Here is a 16,073-nt window from a genome sequence, read left to right as displayed (position 1 = left end):
AGCTTTGCCGTCAGGCCTGAATGAAAGCAATCCACTACCTTTTTTTTAATATAAAATGATTTTAATTGGGAATCCATTGAAAAAAATCACTGCACTAACACCTGCGAGTGTTAACATCTGCATTGACAAGGAAGAAGGTATTTTAAAAAATCAAAAAGGAAAGCTCAATGTCAATATGCAGGTCGATATTTTTAGATTTTACTGCAGGTACAGAGACAGTAGTGCAGTGTCCATTTCCAGAGGTTAAGTGGGTAAGAGTGGCTGGCTGATGCACCCTAAGTGCAGATAATACAAAAATGCCAAGGTAAGAAAACACACACACACACACACACACACACACACACACACACACACACACACACACACACACACACACACACACACACACACACACACACACACACACACACACACACACACACCAATGTGTATGCATGTACACATCAATATGAGCAGCCTACTCAGCATGAGTCCTGGGGTCTCTTCAACAACCTCCTCCTCCTCCACCTCCTCCTCCCTCTGGGTAACAGTGGCCAGGTGGTGGGAGACAGAGGCGGTGAGATGAGGTGAGGTGAGAGTGGTGGCGAGAGAGAGAGGCATCCCTTCGACCCGCAAGCCTCCAGGAGTGGGCAACTCAGGCAGGAGATCAATAATTCAGACAAGAACAGGGGGAGACAGCGGCGGAGAAGTCTCTCTCTCTCTCTCGCTCTCTGAAGACAGGAGGAAAGAGAGAGTGGTGAAGAAGTCTCTCTCTCTCTCAGCTGAGGAGAGCTGAGTAGAGAAGAAGAGGATTGTTGAAGGAGAGGAGCAGGGCATTCGTCAGTGTCAGCAATGTGGTTGTGCAGCCTCCTTATGACTCTCCACAAGTCCACGGAAAGCGCCCCCTCTCTCATCCTCCCTCATCCTCCAGACATCACCTCTTCTCTCCCGCATCCCAATATCATTACTACTCTCTCCTTCCCCAGTCTGATATTCACCCCCTCTCCCTCTCCTCTCATCATTCGGGCTCTTCAGAGTCATACTTGAAGTCTTGTAAGATCTCACTCAGGGCCTGCTGGTTCTTGATGATGCTGTGGAACAGACACACAAACGAGGATAGCAGATCAGAAGTGGCTACTGGATACTGGTCACTAGCTGAAACAAGAAGACTGCCAACAGGAGGGAGGGAGAGAGAGCAGTGTTTTGGGGGGAGAGGGAAAAGACAGCAGAGTTTCAAATTATTTTCCTCTAGGCCAGTGCTTCCCAAAGTTTTTCAGCGAAGACCCCCTTTTGGACTTCAGAATACCCCCCCCACCACCATAGTCTTAGCCTAGCAATGGATTTCTAGCAATATTAGCAGACAAACTATTATTGGAAATCTAGCTATATTAATGGTCAAAAATACCAAGTCAAATGCCTTTGACCATTAATATTGCTAAAAAATTTTTTTAAAGGGATACGCCACCCCCAGGCCAAATTAAGTGTCTCACTGTATTCCCGAGACTTAATAGTTTGTCAGCTAATATTTCTAGAAACCCACAGGACAGCAAATGCATCCCTCAGTCATACAAGTGAATACTGTTACTAACCAAATTATGGAATTACGTTAGCTGTTAACCTGTGGATTTCCGTTTTTTTATGCAATGTCCCTTCTGTCCGTGACCCCCTGTTTGGGAAGCACTGACTGATAGTGAAGAGAGAGAAAGCGAGAGAATTGGATGTTTTAAATGATCCTGTCTGTCTGAGAGAAAATTCTGGTGGAGGAGAGAAAGAGATTGGACAGATGAAGACATCGGGGAGAAATGAAGACAGAGTTATGTGAAATGTTTGCAGTCTTGTGAAACCTGCAGGAGGATGAGAGAGAATGTAGAGATGTGTGTGAAATGATGATAGATTAATAATGGGAAATGTTTGAGGCAAGAGAGAGGGAGAGATTGAGACGTTTTACATGATTGTACTATTGGCAAAAAGAAAAGGAATGGAGGGGAGAGAGAGAGAGAGAGTGTGTGTGTATGAGAGAGAGCGAGAGAGACAGATGGAGATGTTTCTTGAATGATCTTACTCCTGTCTGATTTCCTGGATCTTGTCCTGGTAGCCCTCTTCATCTGGGTGGTCCTGGGCCGTCTGCTTGGCCAATTGCAGCTTGGCTGTCTGTCAAACACATGTCTCATCACTACCAATACGATCATCATCATCATCATCATCCTCCTCCTCCTCCACCTCCTCATTATCATCATCATCATCATCATTATGGTAATCATAATGCATCATGCACCTTGGCTGTCTGTCAAACACACATCACCATCATCATCAGACGTCATCGTTATCATCTTCAAACCTCAGAACATCCTTCACACAGAGGCATACTCTACTGCCCCAGCCCCCCCGCCCAAAAAAAACAACAAAACAAACACAACCACCAAAAACAAACAAACAAACAAAAGTTCATATCCGTCTATTCAGGATTTTTTTTTAATAACCACTTTTGAGTATTTTTGTTTTCCGGAGGCTTGTGGAAATTTGTATTTGTTGTCTCACGAGAAGCTGATGAAGACCCAGTGTGTCGCTGCCAAGTCTAAATTAAAGTCCTCTATAACCAACCTCACACAACCCTGCACTCTAGAAACTGAACTTAGAAACCCGCAATCAGTCAGCTGTGGGCTCCTCAGGAAACCAAACAGCATTCAGAGGGCTCTTTCCAATATCCTTTCCAATAACTCCCGTCCTCCCTGAGTGGTTGTGGCCTCGTGATGATGTCACAAGATGTCATTGACGACAGAGGTTTAATTCAATACCTTGCAAAAAGCACAATACATTTTATCATTTGCAATCAGGATGTTGAAAGGGGATATGTCCCCCAAAAGTTAGGTTGACAGCGGGGAAACTTGTTTTATTCCAAGGAGGCGGGGTGCCGTGTGAAGCGCAAGGCCACAACCACAGATCAAGGACGGCAGTCAGGATATTGAAAAGAACCCAGAGAGATCAGCAGAGAAGGTCTACGAGGTTAGACCACCATTTTGGACGCTGCAGATGCTGGCAGCCTTAGCATTCATTCTCCTTGACACCAGTGTAGGTGTGCCTACTTTCTCTCTCACACGCACACGCACGCATGCACACACTTCAGATGTGAGAAAGTGCCTGCTCAGAATATTGATGAAACTGTGGGGAACCTGACCTCTGCTGGCTGAGAGTGAAATTGCGTGTTCAGATGTTTTATGCAAGATGCTGTGCAGTCTTCTGCTCCCCCAGGGACAGTGTTACACAAGACCTCAAACTTTAGAAAGCCTTCTCGGAGAAGTTTGAAAACAAATTATTTATTTATTTCCTATTTCCCATTATTACAGCTGACACGACAATTTATGAGCCGTTTTTAACACATGCATTAAAATGTGTCTGGTGCTTTGAAGTCTTTAAATCCTCAATGTTGTTAAATGTTTCAAAGGCCAGATACGGTATTATAGTAAATTCTCTTCCTGTATTCTCTGTGCTATGTACTGTAATACAGTGTCTGGTAATAGTGCTCTGCTGTTGCCTTTTGCATGCATGGGAAAAAACATGCATCACAGAAACAAAAACAGTAACATCAGTGAGAAAGAGAATAGCCATTATTTCTAGGCTCAGGATGAACTGTCACACCGATGTCATAGGTGTTCTGCAGATGGAACTGCTACAATATGCTGGGGTTCATAAAATGAAATGCAGCTCTTAAAGGAACAGCCCGCCCTTTTTTGATTTTCACATATTTGCAGTATTTCCATCATTATTCATGAATGTGCATATCATTTTCTTCTCAGTTTTTTCAGTACTTAGATTTATTGTATCAGAATTATTAGCATAGCTTAGCATAATCACTGGAAGTGATTGGAGGCATTAGCATTAAAGCCAAAGATGATCACAGGACAGGATTAAATAGCTGTTTTGCACTCTGGTGAATTTAACATTAATTTTAAAGTACTTTATAGGTACATTTGATGATGTTTTGTTTCCCCCCCCCATAGACTTGCATTGCTGTGCTTAATTTGGCTATACTGTTAAACTAGGCAATGGAAACACATAGACGAAAATTATTCCCATACCTTCCCATGTTGTACAGCAAATTCACTTTTGACAGAACGCAAAACTCACTCCCTTAAAAGTTCACTGTATTCAACCGGTGATGTTCCAGCACCTCAACAAATGTTAGACACCAAAGCAATTCAGAAAATGACAGCAAAAGAGCGTGTTCAAACCAGTGGAATGACAGAACCTTTCAGAGAGCATGGCGAGTTTATTTTGTCCACATTTGTTGCCAACTCGCCTTCACTGTATTCACTGCAGTCTGGAAGTACTCTGCTGTCTTTCAACAAGGTACAGATGTAGCCATTGAACCTCAATACAACACAAATTACACTCAAAAGTGCTTTAAGAAGCATGAGATCATGGTTTGGGGATGTAGCTTCGTCCAGTTAGCACTGTCTATTGACTTGCCAGTATTTTTTTCTTTTTTGTAAATAAAATCCATGGACTGCTTTCAATCAAGCAAAAATGTGGTAAATCGGCACAAAGCTTTGGTGTACAGTGAATGTGTAGCATGGTGCAAACACAACAGTGACAAGCCCTTGGAATTTCTACAATTGTCAAATTTGGACAACTTTCAAATGATCAAACAATCAACAATCAAAAATAAGACCTTAAAAAAAAAACTCAATGAGAGACTTCAATGAGACACCAGCCATTCCTTTCCCTGCCAAATAAACTCCCTGTTATTTGGGTGGGAGACGTGACATCTTGTTTTTTCGTAACATTGGTTAAAACCTACAAAACTGTTATTTTTCCTCTTAAAAACAAATGTCAATAAAGAAGATGTGGTACATTATGTTTCATATTAATCTTAGATGAGAAGAAACATTTTTGTTAAGATTTATGTAAAGGTTTATATGTCAAATATCCTGCGGTGTGACTGTAACATTAATGAAACCTGGAATATAATATACAGTCCCAGGAAAAAGTTTGTACACCCTTTGAAATTTCTTACATTTTTGTCAAAATTGATCATTAAACATGGACGGATCTTCCCGGAAATCTCAAGAGGGAACAATCAGAGTCTGCTTTAATTAATTCCACCCAAACATTTACATGTTATCATATTTTTATTGGTCATAAGGCCATAATGTTCACAGGAGAGCAGGGCATAAGTAAGTACACCCTTGCATTAAGTAGGTTTTAACCCTCAGTTAGTTGCAATATCATCAACCAGACTTGTCCTGTAGTTGCAGATCAGATTAACAAAACAATCTGTTTGTATCTTGTCTCCCTCTTCTTTAGAGAACTGCCTCTCGTCAGCAAGGTTTGTGGGATGTCTGGAGTGCATAGCTTTCTTTACTTCATGCAATTTAATCTCAATTGTTTTTTGTCATGGCTTTGACTGGGCTTTTTCAGAATGTGTATTTCATTATTATGAAGCCATTCTAAAGTCGATTTGCTTCTAAAGTATGGGTTGTTGTCACATTTCAGGACCCATACTCTTGTGTGCTTCAACTGTGTGACAGACTTCCTCACGTTTTTTCTGTAAGACATCACAATAAACTTGAGTTCATTGTTCCACTGATAATGGCAAACTGTCAAGGGCCTGAGGCAGCAAGGTAGCCGCATATAATGATGCTCCCGCCACCATACTCAGAAGAGGAGATGTAACCAAGAATAGCTAAAAATGGGATTCATTCTGCCAATCTAAAATTAATGGGGTTTCTGTCCAAAAAAATATTGCTGCACCTTTGAGGTTTGCGAAAAAGCATTTAAATGCTTCATAGAATCACTGCAAAATATTCTGTAGACCAACGTTGAAACCAAAGTTGAATTGTTCAGGGGAACACACAATGTCATGTTTGGAGGAGAACTTGAGAACCACACCTTCACCAAAACATCATCTCCGCCTTTGAGTATGGTGGCGGGAGCATCATTATATGCGGCTACCTTGCTGCCTCAGGCCCTTTTGAGTTTGCTATCATCAGTGGAACAATGAACTCAGAAGTTTATCGATATTTTACAGAAAAAAAGCGATGTAGTCTGTCACACAGTTGAAGCACACAAGAGGATGGGTGCTGAAATGTGAAAACAACCCATACTTTAGAAGCAAATCGACTTTAGAATGGCTTCATAATAATGAAATACACATTCTGGAATAGCCCAGTCAAAGCCCTGACAAAAAACAATTGAGATTATATGGCATGAAGTCAAGAAAGCTATGCACTCCAGACATCCCACAAACCTTGCTGACGAGAGGCAGTTTTCTAAAGAAGAGGGAGACCAGATACATCCAGATTGTTTTGTTAATCTGATCTGCAACTACAGGAAACATCTGTTTGAGGTTATTGCGACTAACTTAGGGTTAAAACCTATTGAATGCAAGGGTGTACTTACTTATGCCTTGCTGTCCTGTGAATGTTTACATCTTATGGCCAATGAAAATATGAAAACTTGTAAATGTTTGGGTTGAATTAATTAAAACAGACTCTGGTTGTTCCTTCTTGCGATTTCCGGGAAGATCAGACCATGTTTTATGACCAATTTTGACAGAAAGGTAAGAAAATTCAAAGGGTGTACAAACTTTTTCCTGGGACTGTATATATAAATTAACCAACAGCATTTTGAATAATGTATGAAGCATTTGGCATACATGATTGCATAAATATTAACTTGATATTAAGATATGTGAATGTGAAAAAAACTCAAGACAGTAATATTAACTACAAGTTAAATTTCATAACACAAATTGCGTCCTGTGGGGTGACATGTATGTCAATGTTGGTGAACGGGCAGCTGCAAAGCCAACTACAAAGGTCTTAAAGACAGGCTCCTAACCACTCAGTACCTCAGCTATTGGAGAGTGGTCTGGAAGTTTAAGGTAACTCTTCACCTCTTATTATGTCTACATATTGCAATGTTTCTGTCACGCAATGCTTAGGTTCATTTAATGGTGTCCTGTGGTGTGACTGCTCTTATAGAAGGGGAAACATTTTTTTTTATAAATGAAAACACATATTAAGATTAAACATAATATCATTATCTAGTTAGCATGATCTCAGAGGTCAGTCATGTATACAAAAGGATTAAAATGGCCACAATGCAGTGAATTTCCTGTGGTGTGACTTCGTGTCATGTGGTGTGACATGCTTATGCAATGTGTTACTCAATCCTCACTTATTTTTCATGCATCATGCAAGGATATAAGGATACCAGGAGATTTATTTGTCACATTCACACAATTATTACCAGTAATACAGTGAAACCATGCAGTGAAATCACAGTTGTCTACCTGTACGATGCATAGGCGTGTGGGGGTGGGGGTGCGGGTGGGGAGTAGTGTGTGTGAGGGGGTGGGAGTTGAAGGACCAATAGCAGAAAGAGCATTGGGGATATGTTTGTGCAGAATATTAACAATTTTATTGTATCTTACAGAAATGTCACACCAATGATGTCACACCACAGGACACATTTTTTCCAAAAATGGCAAAAATTAAGCGAAATTCCATGAACCACTGAGTGCTTTATTTTACTGTATTCATTTTTTTCCAATTTTTCCACCCATTTTTTTAGGAATTGGAATATGTTTCCAACTTTAAGTGTGTTACGGCCTTAAACGTCAACCACCCATTTACAAAAAGTTTCACCGAGGCCAGCTCTACGCAGTACTTACACCACTTGGGGATCGAACCCATAACCAAGAGCCTCCGGTGTGGGAGGCAGGTGTGTTAAGTAACAACTGAGCTAAAGGCCAGGCCACAAGCTTAGTCAGTCTTCTGAGGCTTTCAGGAGGGATGTCTACTACTATCAGTGGTTTTCAAAATAGGGGCCAGGGACCCCTGAGGGGCCGTGAGGGAGTGCAAAGGGGCCACACCAAGTTGGAAGAAAAAGTACGGCAAAACAAAAAAGAAATTGAACACCAAAATAAAGAAAAAAATACCCTAAACAATAGTCCCGTCAGTTAAGAACTGCATTATAATAACCTATTGCATCTCTGTGGATTGCTACTATTATCATTATTTTTTATATCCAGTCGAGCACTAAGCTTAATACACAGACAAAGACTATGGTTGTGAAAGGGGGTGCACGACCCATGTAAGGGGGTGCCTTGGCTGGAATCTAGGGTGAGTTTGGGAACCTCTGCACTAAAAATCCAAACCAAACTCTGCTAGTTGACATCCGTTAGTTACACATGAACTGTAAGATTATTCTTACCAGTTCCAGCTTGACTTTCTCCTTGATCTGCAGCTGCTCTATGTGTTCTGCCAGGTCGGAGCGGTTGAAGTCCTGACTTAGACGTTCCTTAATGCCCAGCATCTCCTTGGACATGCCAGAAAAGGCCTTGGTGATCTCATGCACCAGCTGCTTGTAGTGCTCAAAGTCGTAATGGGGACCGGTCCTCAGGTAGGCCTCGTGACCCCTGGCAGAGAGAGACATACAGGAGATGTTGCCTAATTGGTACAGCAAGTTGGTGTTGTGATCAGAGGATTGCAAGTTCCAATCCCGCAGCAGTAGAAGAATGTGGGTGCCCTACCGTACCATCCATGCATGCCTGAAAAGTGTACTTGAGCAAGGCATCTAACCTATACTGTTTCAAGGACTGACACTATCCCGTACCTGAATAACAGTAAGTCACCAGGATAGATCTATTCTCTCTTCAGTGTAATGTAGGGCTGCACAATTAATCGAAAATAATCGAAAATCGTGATTTAATTATCGTGATTTAATTATTACAAATCAGTTGTATTTTGTTGTATTGTCCCGTTTATAATTCATTCTTGGTTATATTTCATTTTGTTATAATTTAAAAGAAAATTCTGCAAAAAATCAATAATTGTGATTAATAATCATGATTTCGATTTTGACCCAAATAATCGTGATTATGATTTTTTTTAACCATTATCGTGCAGCCCTAGTGTAATGTTATGCAGTGTGAGAATGTTCTTCTGATTTGAAACGACTGGATGAGTGGCTGATTGACATTAGTGGGGTGGTTGACGTGACGCCTTGTTTTTTCGTAACATTGGTTAAAAACCTACAAAACTGTTATTTTTCCTTTAAAAAACAAATGTCAATGAAAGAAGATGTGGTACATTATGTTTCATATTAGTCTTAGATGAAAAGAATTTTTTTTGTTAAGATTTATGTAAAGGTTTATATGTCAAATATCCTGCGGTGTGACTGTAACATTAATGAAACCTGGAATATAATATGTATATAAATTAACCAACAACATTTTGAATAATGTCTGAAGCATTTGGCATGATTGCATAAATATTAACTTTATATCAAGATATGTGAATGTGAAAAAAACTCAAGACAGTAATATTAACTACAAGTTCAATTTCGTAACACAAATTGCGTCCTGTGGGGTGACATGTATGTCAATGTTTGTGAATGGGCAGCTGCAAGGCCAACTACAAGGGTCTTAAAGACTGGCTCCTAACCAGTCAGTACCTCGGTTATTGGACAGTGCTGTGGAAGTTTAAGGTGACTATTAACCTCTTAATATGTCTTCATATTGCAATGTTTCTGTCACGCAATGCTTAGGTTCATTTTATGGTGTCCTGTCGTGTGACTGCTCTTGTAGAAGGAAAATTTTTTTTTTTAAAAATAAAAACACATAAGATTAAAAACACAATATCATTATCAAGTTAGCATGAGCTCAGATGTCAGTCATGTATACAAAAGGATTAAAATGGTCATAATGCAGTGAATTTCCTGTGGTGTGACTTCATTTTCCTGCGGTGTGACATGCCTATGCAATGTGTTGATACAGGACACATTTTCCCAAAAATGGCAAAAAAAATTCCACGGACCACTAAGTGCTTTATATTTTTCTATTATTTTCCCAGTTTTTTTCCCATCATTTTTTTCAGGAATTGGAAAAACTTTTTATTTTTATTTTTTTGCGTTACGCCCTTAACACCCCCATCCCGTATTAACCACCCAGCCAGAGTATCAGTCATCTGACAACAGAAAGATAAACTGCTGCCACATTTAAAATCAATCATTTCTAGACAAGCTGATTCTGATAAGGTCACAGAGTTATCAGGCAGTTTAGATCAGCTGTACTCGTAGTGTAGACCTCATAGAAAGATCTGAGTGGCCAGCCTTACAGCCTGACTTTCTCCAACCTGAATTGATGTCTATGCGAACATCACTAATGTGACAATGAATTAACCACATTACCAGCACAATCCACTAGTAAGACATGACAGATCACATAATTACCTAAATGTATGGTGTAATAACTGAATCTGTCAATGTGTTAACTTACTCATGAAACAGCTTGTAAGCTTCTACACGTTCCTCTTGGAGTGCGTACAGTCGTTGTACAAGTGCTTTAAAATCTGTCGAGGACTAAAAAAGGACAAGAAATTAGTTAACGTCAGTTGGTGCCAAATACCGGTAATCATCACAACTACGAGTAAGCTTACATGATATGCAAGTCATCATGTAGCAAACTTTGGCTAACATGGACAAAATGAAACACAGTTGAAACGTACTAGCATGACAAACAAAAGTCGGTATTAAATATTTAGTAATCGACTCACCATGACGTTTGAAACAAAAGGTATCTTGTTTTCTTTCATTTATGATTCCTCATGTAACAATTCACAACAGACACTGGTCAACACAAACAGCACTCACATGCGGCGGAAGTTTAGAGTTCGTCTTCCTCATTTCAAAACTAAAGTCATATTCTCAAATCCACCAAAATAGCAAATAAAAATGTTTATATATAATAATATATGGGTCTTATAACTGCAATGTAATCAAAATGGAATTCAATTTCACTAAAATCCCACTGTTTTAGGAAATTATTTATTTTTATCTAAACAACTGTAAATGATTTTCCCAGCCTAATGTGCCAGCCGTGGTTTCTAGTCGAACTTCTATTTTAGATGCACAGGCGGCAATCTACAAAATTTACGTTGTTGTGCTGCAAATGGCTAACGCGAAAAATAACGCAACTGAGCTTCAGAAAAACATCTCTGACGATGGGAAAAAGTAAGTGCGAACGAAAAAATAGGTCTACTTATAAATGTGTATCGCAAAACTGTAGTTTATTTGGCTGAGTGCTGTCATGTGTCTGTCACGAGATGCCAACACAAGCTGTTAGGAAGTTCATGCATCCCAGCTGTCTCATGTAATGTCAAAAGAATCATTCGTCATCTTGATTAATCTTTAAGAGATGTAAAATACGTAGCATTACTCGTATGCCAATGGTAATGTCATCACGTATGCCGCTTCACTAAATCTGATTGCTTTGATTTTGCATTGGGTGTGTCCAGGACTGGAAATACCAGTGGCAATAATGGAGTACGGAAAAAGGTCAAACGTGAGTGAATGTACTTGATATACTACAGTTGTTCTATGCTAACATTATACCCGAGTGCGCACAAATATTAAATACTGCGTTAAGTTACTTGCACACTCATACATGATTGTCTGTCCAGCCGGCGTTACTATCGTGAAGTCTCGGTACATGCAAACACCTGCGAAGAAACCTCAGGCACAGCCCCAACCTAAGGTAGGCAAGGCAACTGACTGCCTTCAGACCGGCCCTCTTAATCAAGTAGTGATGACGTCTTGATTGAATACGTGAAGTATACAATGTGACCTAATGTTTACTTTTCTGACGTAATGCCGCTTTGTTGTTGTCTTTTATTTTTCCAGCCTGCAACTCCGAAGAAAGTACACCATAACGCCACATTTCAGGAGACATGTAAGGAAGGGGGCATGGCCCTAACCTATTTCGTAGAAATCTGAGTAGTTAAGTAGTTAAGCAGATCATCTCCAAGTTAAAAGGCATACATTAATTTATTATCATATATATTAGTTTTCAAAGTGATTTTCTTCTAAATTGAGGTATGTTAGTGAGTAAATACAGGCACTTGCTTGTATAGTACAGTAAATGGACACATTTTTGTTAGTTCCTTAATGTCGTCTCTAGTGACTGCTTTTGCTCTACTTAAGGGTCTAAACGTTCTCCCCTTCTGCCTTTGTTGTGTCTAGCGGTGTGTGCTGATGGTGTGTTGCAGTCCACAGTTCTTTCTGGCCATGCCAATGCTCTGCGGCCAGACATTGACATGTCACTCATTGCAAGTAAGTGAATTATACATTACACGACCCATGAATCTGCTAGTTGCATCTTGTGTGAGTACTTATGTTCTTTTGTATTCCAGCAACCCCATCCTCCCCTTTGCCGCGGATCGTTGAACCGGGAGAACCAAAGCAGTTCAAGGAGAGCAAGGAACTTCTGGACCTGCAGGCATTCTTTCTGACGTACTTAACAGCTAAGGTAAAATGGTGTGAATGTTCCAGGATCTGTCCTACAATATAGGCTACTACATGTTGGATTATTGGTCTAAAGAGTGATCAAGGTAATGCATGGTGTTGCTGCAGAGTATACACAGTTATGACATTTTAACCTTGACTTTTGTTTTTACTATTGCTGCTTGTGTGGGGGTATTTTTGTACAATTGGGAAATTGTAGTCATGGAATTGTTTGTGCGTGAATACACTGCATTCATGCAGCTCATAGTAGTCAAAAACTACTTTTTGACTTTTCATACATCAGCGGCTGAGGTAATCCCTTTGCTCGGGTACAGAATTAATCAAGTGCCGTACCAGTAGCAGTTCCCTTACCGGGCACCGTCCCGCCACTGGACTGTAATAGTCACTGAAAAAAAATCAATTACCATAGTGTACTATGACGGTGCACAGGGTCTTTAGTAATACTTTACGACGTGGTCATTGCCATTCTGGTAACAGCTAGTTTATAATAAGGGTAGTGTCTTAAGGGGTTAAATATAAACTCTTCTGACTGATGCGAGTGGTTTCCTTAGATGGAGCATAACACCAACATGAAGAAGAAGGAAGCGGAGAAGCAGCTTGTCACCATGCTGGAGATGGAAAGAGAGCTGCAGGTGGAGGTGCAGGAGAAGAAGCGTCTGTACCACAAGAGGGAGAGGCAAAGGCAGATCAACAGCCTGCTGGAGAGCCAGGTAACAACTCTGTCGCACAGGGGTTGGGAACCTATGTCTCGAGAGCCATTTGCGGCCCTTGAGGCCGTTTTATCCGGCCCCCGATGTAATTTCAATGTTATGCAGCTTCACATGAAATGTGACATATTTTGTAATGTAATCTTAGAAAATACATTTGCAATACAATTAAGTTATATTCAGGGGACCTAGAGGAGGTGGGGTCTGTTTTAAAGGTGGCTGCCTTCAATATTGGCCTAAAGTGCAGGGGGAAATTCTGGTTTGTGTTCATAGTACGGCCCCCGGATGAATTTTAAGTGGCCCCTCGAATGAAAAAGGTTCCCCACCCCTGCTGTAACCCATAGCACCTCAACAGCCTGGGGAGGGGGTTAGATGATATAGTGGCATGTGGCACATGCCAATCCAAGTGCGGTCACATGAGTCATGACTCTATTCTTGGTTATGGTAGGCTACTACAGCCATGTTTGCAATATCAAACTGTGCCTATACCAAAACTCATTTCTAACCCTAAACTGTCGGTGAACAATGTGTGTCCACCAACCTATAACAATGTTGAATTCTGCCTGGACCAAAACCCATTCCTAGCCCCAAATGGTCTGAATAATGTGCGTACAACCTAAACCTGCCAGTAAAAATGTTAAGGGGGAAAAAATATAGCCTTCCATTGGAATGCTACACCTGTACTTCCGCATGTCGCATGCCACTACTAGACTGCTCTCTCTGTCAGAGGGGAAGATTTCAGCTTTGAAGAGAAAAAAATAGCTTTTAGTAAATTGATCAGTGTTTGCATCACACTCTCAGTACACACTCAGTACCTCAGTTATTGGAGAGTGCTGTGGAGGTTTCAGGTGACTTTTAACCTCATAATATGTCTTCATATTGCAATGTTTCTGTCACGCAATGCTTTGGTTCATTTTATGGTGTCCTGTCGTGTGACTGCTCTTATAGAAGGAAAAACAAGTTTTTTATAAATGAAAACACATATTAGGATTAAACACAATATCATTATCAAGTTAGCATGAGCTCAGATGTCAGTCATGTATACAACAGGATTAAAATGGCCATAATGCAGTGAATTTCCTGTGGTGTGACTTCATTTTCCTGCGGTGTGACATGCCTATGCAATGTGTTGATGCAGGACACATTTTCCCAAAAATGGCAAAAATTAAGCAAAATTCCACGCTCCACTGAGTGCTTTATTTTTTTCATTTTTTTTCCAAATTTTTCCATCGATTTTTTTTTTTTTTTTTTTTTTTTTTTCCCAAAAATTGGAATAACTTTTTTATTATTATTGTGTTACGCCCTTAAACGTCAACCACCCACATAAACTTTGGCAGTGTTCTTTCTTAATTAATTTCCTTTTGAACCCTCATTTCCCTTTGGCTTCTATTTTTGTTAACCATACATATTGACAATGTATGAAACATGTTTTTAAACTTTTGTCTATTTAACCCCCACCCCCCACCACCCCCCTCTCTCTCTCTTTTTAGATGACCGACATTACCCCACTGGCTGACCTCTCCTCCCAGTTTGCCCAGAACTACCAGTCTCTGGCCACCGCCGTGGACGCCACCTTGCACACGCTTCCAGTCAAGAATCTCCACATGGACGAGGACCCAGAGCAGTTCCTAGGTCAGACCGTGCTAGTAGATACCATTGAAAGTTATTCATTCACATTGACCATTGGGATTGTATGTAACAGCAATGCATATTTAATATGTTATTGAAGGGAGCCATAAGCAACAATGTATCAAAAATGCAGCCAAGTTTTACCCACATTTGGCTGGTGCTAAGATCAAGCCCTGGTCATGGTCGGTTTTCTGAAAGTGCAGTTGAAGTCAAACCTCTTTCAATCAAGGGTGATTTATTTTACAAAACGGTAACTATTCCCTTTTTGTTTCTCTGAACTCTTTTACTATGCAGATAAGGTTTTGTCATCTCTTGAGAGAAGTGAAGAACTCCTACAGCAGCACACTACAGCCTCGGAGCAGGAAAGTGAGGCTGTGTGTGAGAATCTGCGCAGAATAAAGAGGTTTGGACGAGATCTGAACCAACAACTGGTCAGGTAAGACAACAAGCACAGCATCTGACGCCAATATTCTCTCTTTGTTAAATTAATTATGGGAACACTTAGGATTATTTGCGTAAGTCATGGTAATAAACAGGATAACTGGAAAGGGCATTTCAATGTGCCTCAGGTTGGCTCGGGGAGAGGCGAGCATGGATGAAGAAAGTCAACGGCAGCACAGATTTTTCTTTGTTATGCACGCACGACCATTTCGGGCCTGAACACTTCAGTGTGTAATGGCGACAGGAGAGGGTGGGAAATATTAGTATTACTAGTGGTAGAATGAAAACAGGTGGAACTCAATGGGAAAGCATAGATTATGATGCCTCCTCCCTGGCCATATTGAAAGTCAGCCACCTTGAAAGCGTCGGCCTCCAAAAGTTAATCAGTTCATGTACTACCTATTATGGAATGTTCCATAATCCATAATGGAATGTTTAAAAATCCACCTGCCCGTTCAAAAGTTATTGTGTAGTCATAATTCTGGACAGAAGTGCGTCTGGATGACTGGTGTATTGTGCGTAGGCATACTACCGGTAGTTAGTAGTTTGAGGACCGATTGTAGTAACCATGGCGTGGTCTTTCTGTGTCTTATCAGAGGTGGCTCGGACCTAAAGGACCTCTCCTGCCTGGTGAGCCAGCTGACTGCTGAGGGCCTTCTAGGGAAGGAGAACCTGATTCAACCATAACCATCCCCATCCTATTCCTCTATTATATAATAGTAACATTTATCTCCAACTCGCTTCTCTACTATAGACCTGCCAGTGGATAACCTGACATGGAAGCCTTAACCATCATGTGTTTGTGTTTGTGTGTGTGTGTGTGTGTGTGCGTGTGGGCGCGTGTTCTCTCAATTCATGTGAAGTATGTCTTTTAACCTGTTTGAAAATTCTTTAATTCTTAATAAAGTATTTGGTAGACGATCTATGATGGGTTGTGTTGATGTTCGACAAACTAGTGGATATGAATAAACAACTAAAGTTATACATAATGGGACCACAATTTAGGGATGA

The 16,073-nt window shown here is 40.6% G+C and overlaps 2 protein-coding genes across 2 annotated transcripts; one reads left to right on the top strand and one right to left on the bottom strand.

Annotated features, from left to right (window-relative positions):
• Positions 1 to 45: 45 nt before the first annotated feature.
• Positions 46 to 10,639, bottom strand: rex1bd (required for excision 1-B domain containing). Its single transcript, XM_063201884.1, has 5 exons — positions 10,539 to 10,639; positions 10,262 to 10,344; positions 8,197 to 8,401; positions 2,042 to 2,130; positions 46 to 1,070 (listed from the first exon to the last, which is right to left on the bottom strand). The coding sequence occupies exons 1-5, from the start codon at positions 10,575 to 10,577 to the stop codon at positions 998 to 1,000; spliced, it is 489 nt and encodes a 162-aa protein (XP_063057954.1). The 5' UTR covers positions 10,578 to 10,639; the 3' UTR covers positions 46 to 997.
• A 241-nt stretch (positions 10,640 to 10,880) lies between these two features.
• haus8 (HAUS augmin like complex subunit 8) lies at positions 10,881 to 15,985 on the top strand. The gene is made up of 10 exons (XM_063201883.1): positions 10,881 to 10,995; positions 11,280 to 11,326; positions 11,445 to 11,518; positions 11,665 to 11,713; positions 12,004 to 12,093; positions 12,174 to 12,289; positions 12,837 to 12,995; positions 14,483 to 14,624; positions 14,916 to 15,057; positions 15,659 to 15,985. Exons 1-10 carry the CDS (start codon positions 10,934 to 10,936, stop codon positions 15,747 to 15,749), a joined length of 972 nt encoding a protein of 323 aa, XP_063057953.1. The 5' UTR covers positions 10,881 to 10,933; the 3' UTR covers positions 15,750 to 15,985.
• The last annotated feature ends 88 nt before the right edge of the window (positions 15,986 to 16,073 follow it).

This window comes from Engraulis encrasicolus, chromosome 6 (assembly GCF_034702125.1).
Source record: "Engraulis encrasicolus isolate BLACKSEA-1 chromosome 6, IST_EnEncr_1.0, whole genome shotgun sequence".
Classification (NCBI taxonomy): Eukaryota; Metazoa; Chordata; class Actinopteri; order Clupeiformes; family Engraulidae; genus Engraulis; species Engraulis encrasicolus.
This window is presented reverse-complemented; position numbering and strand designations above follow the sequence as displayed.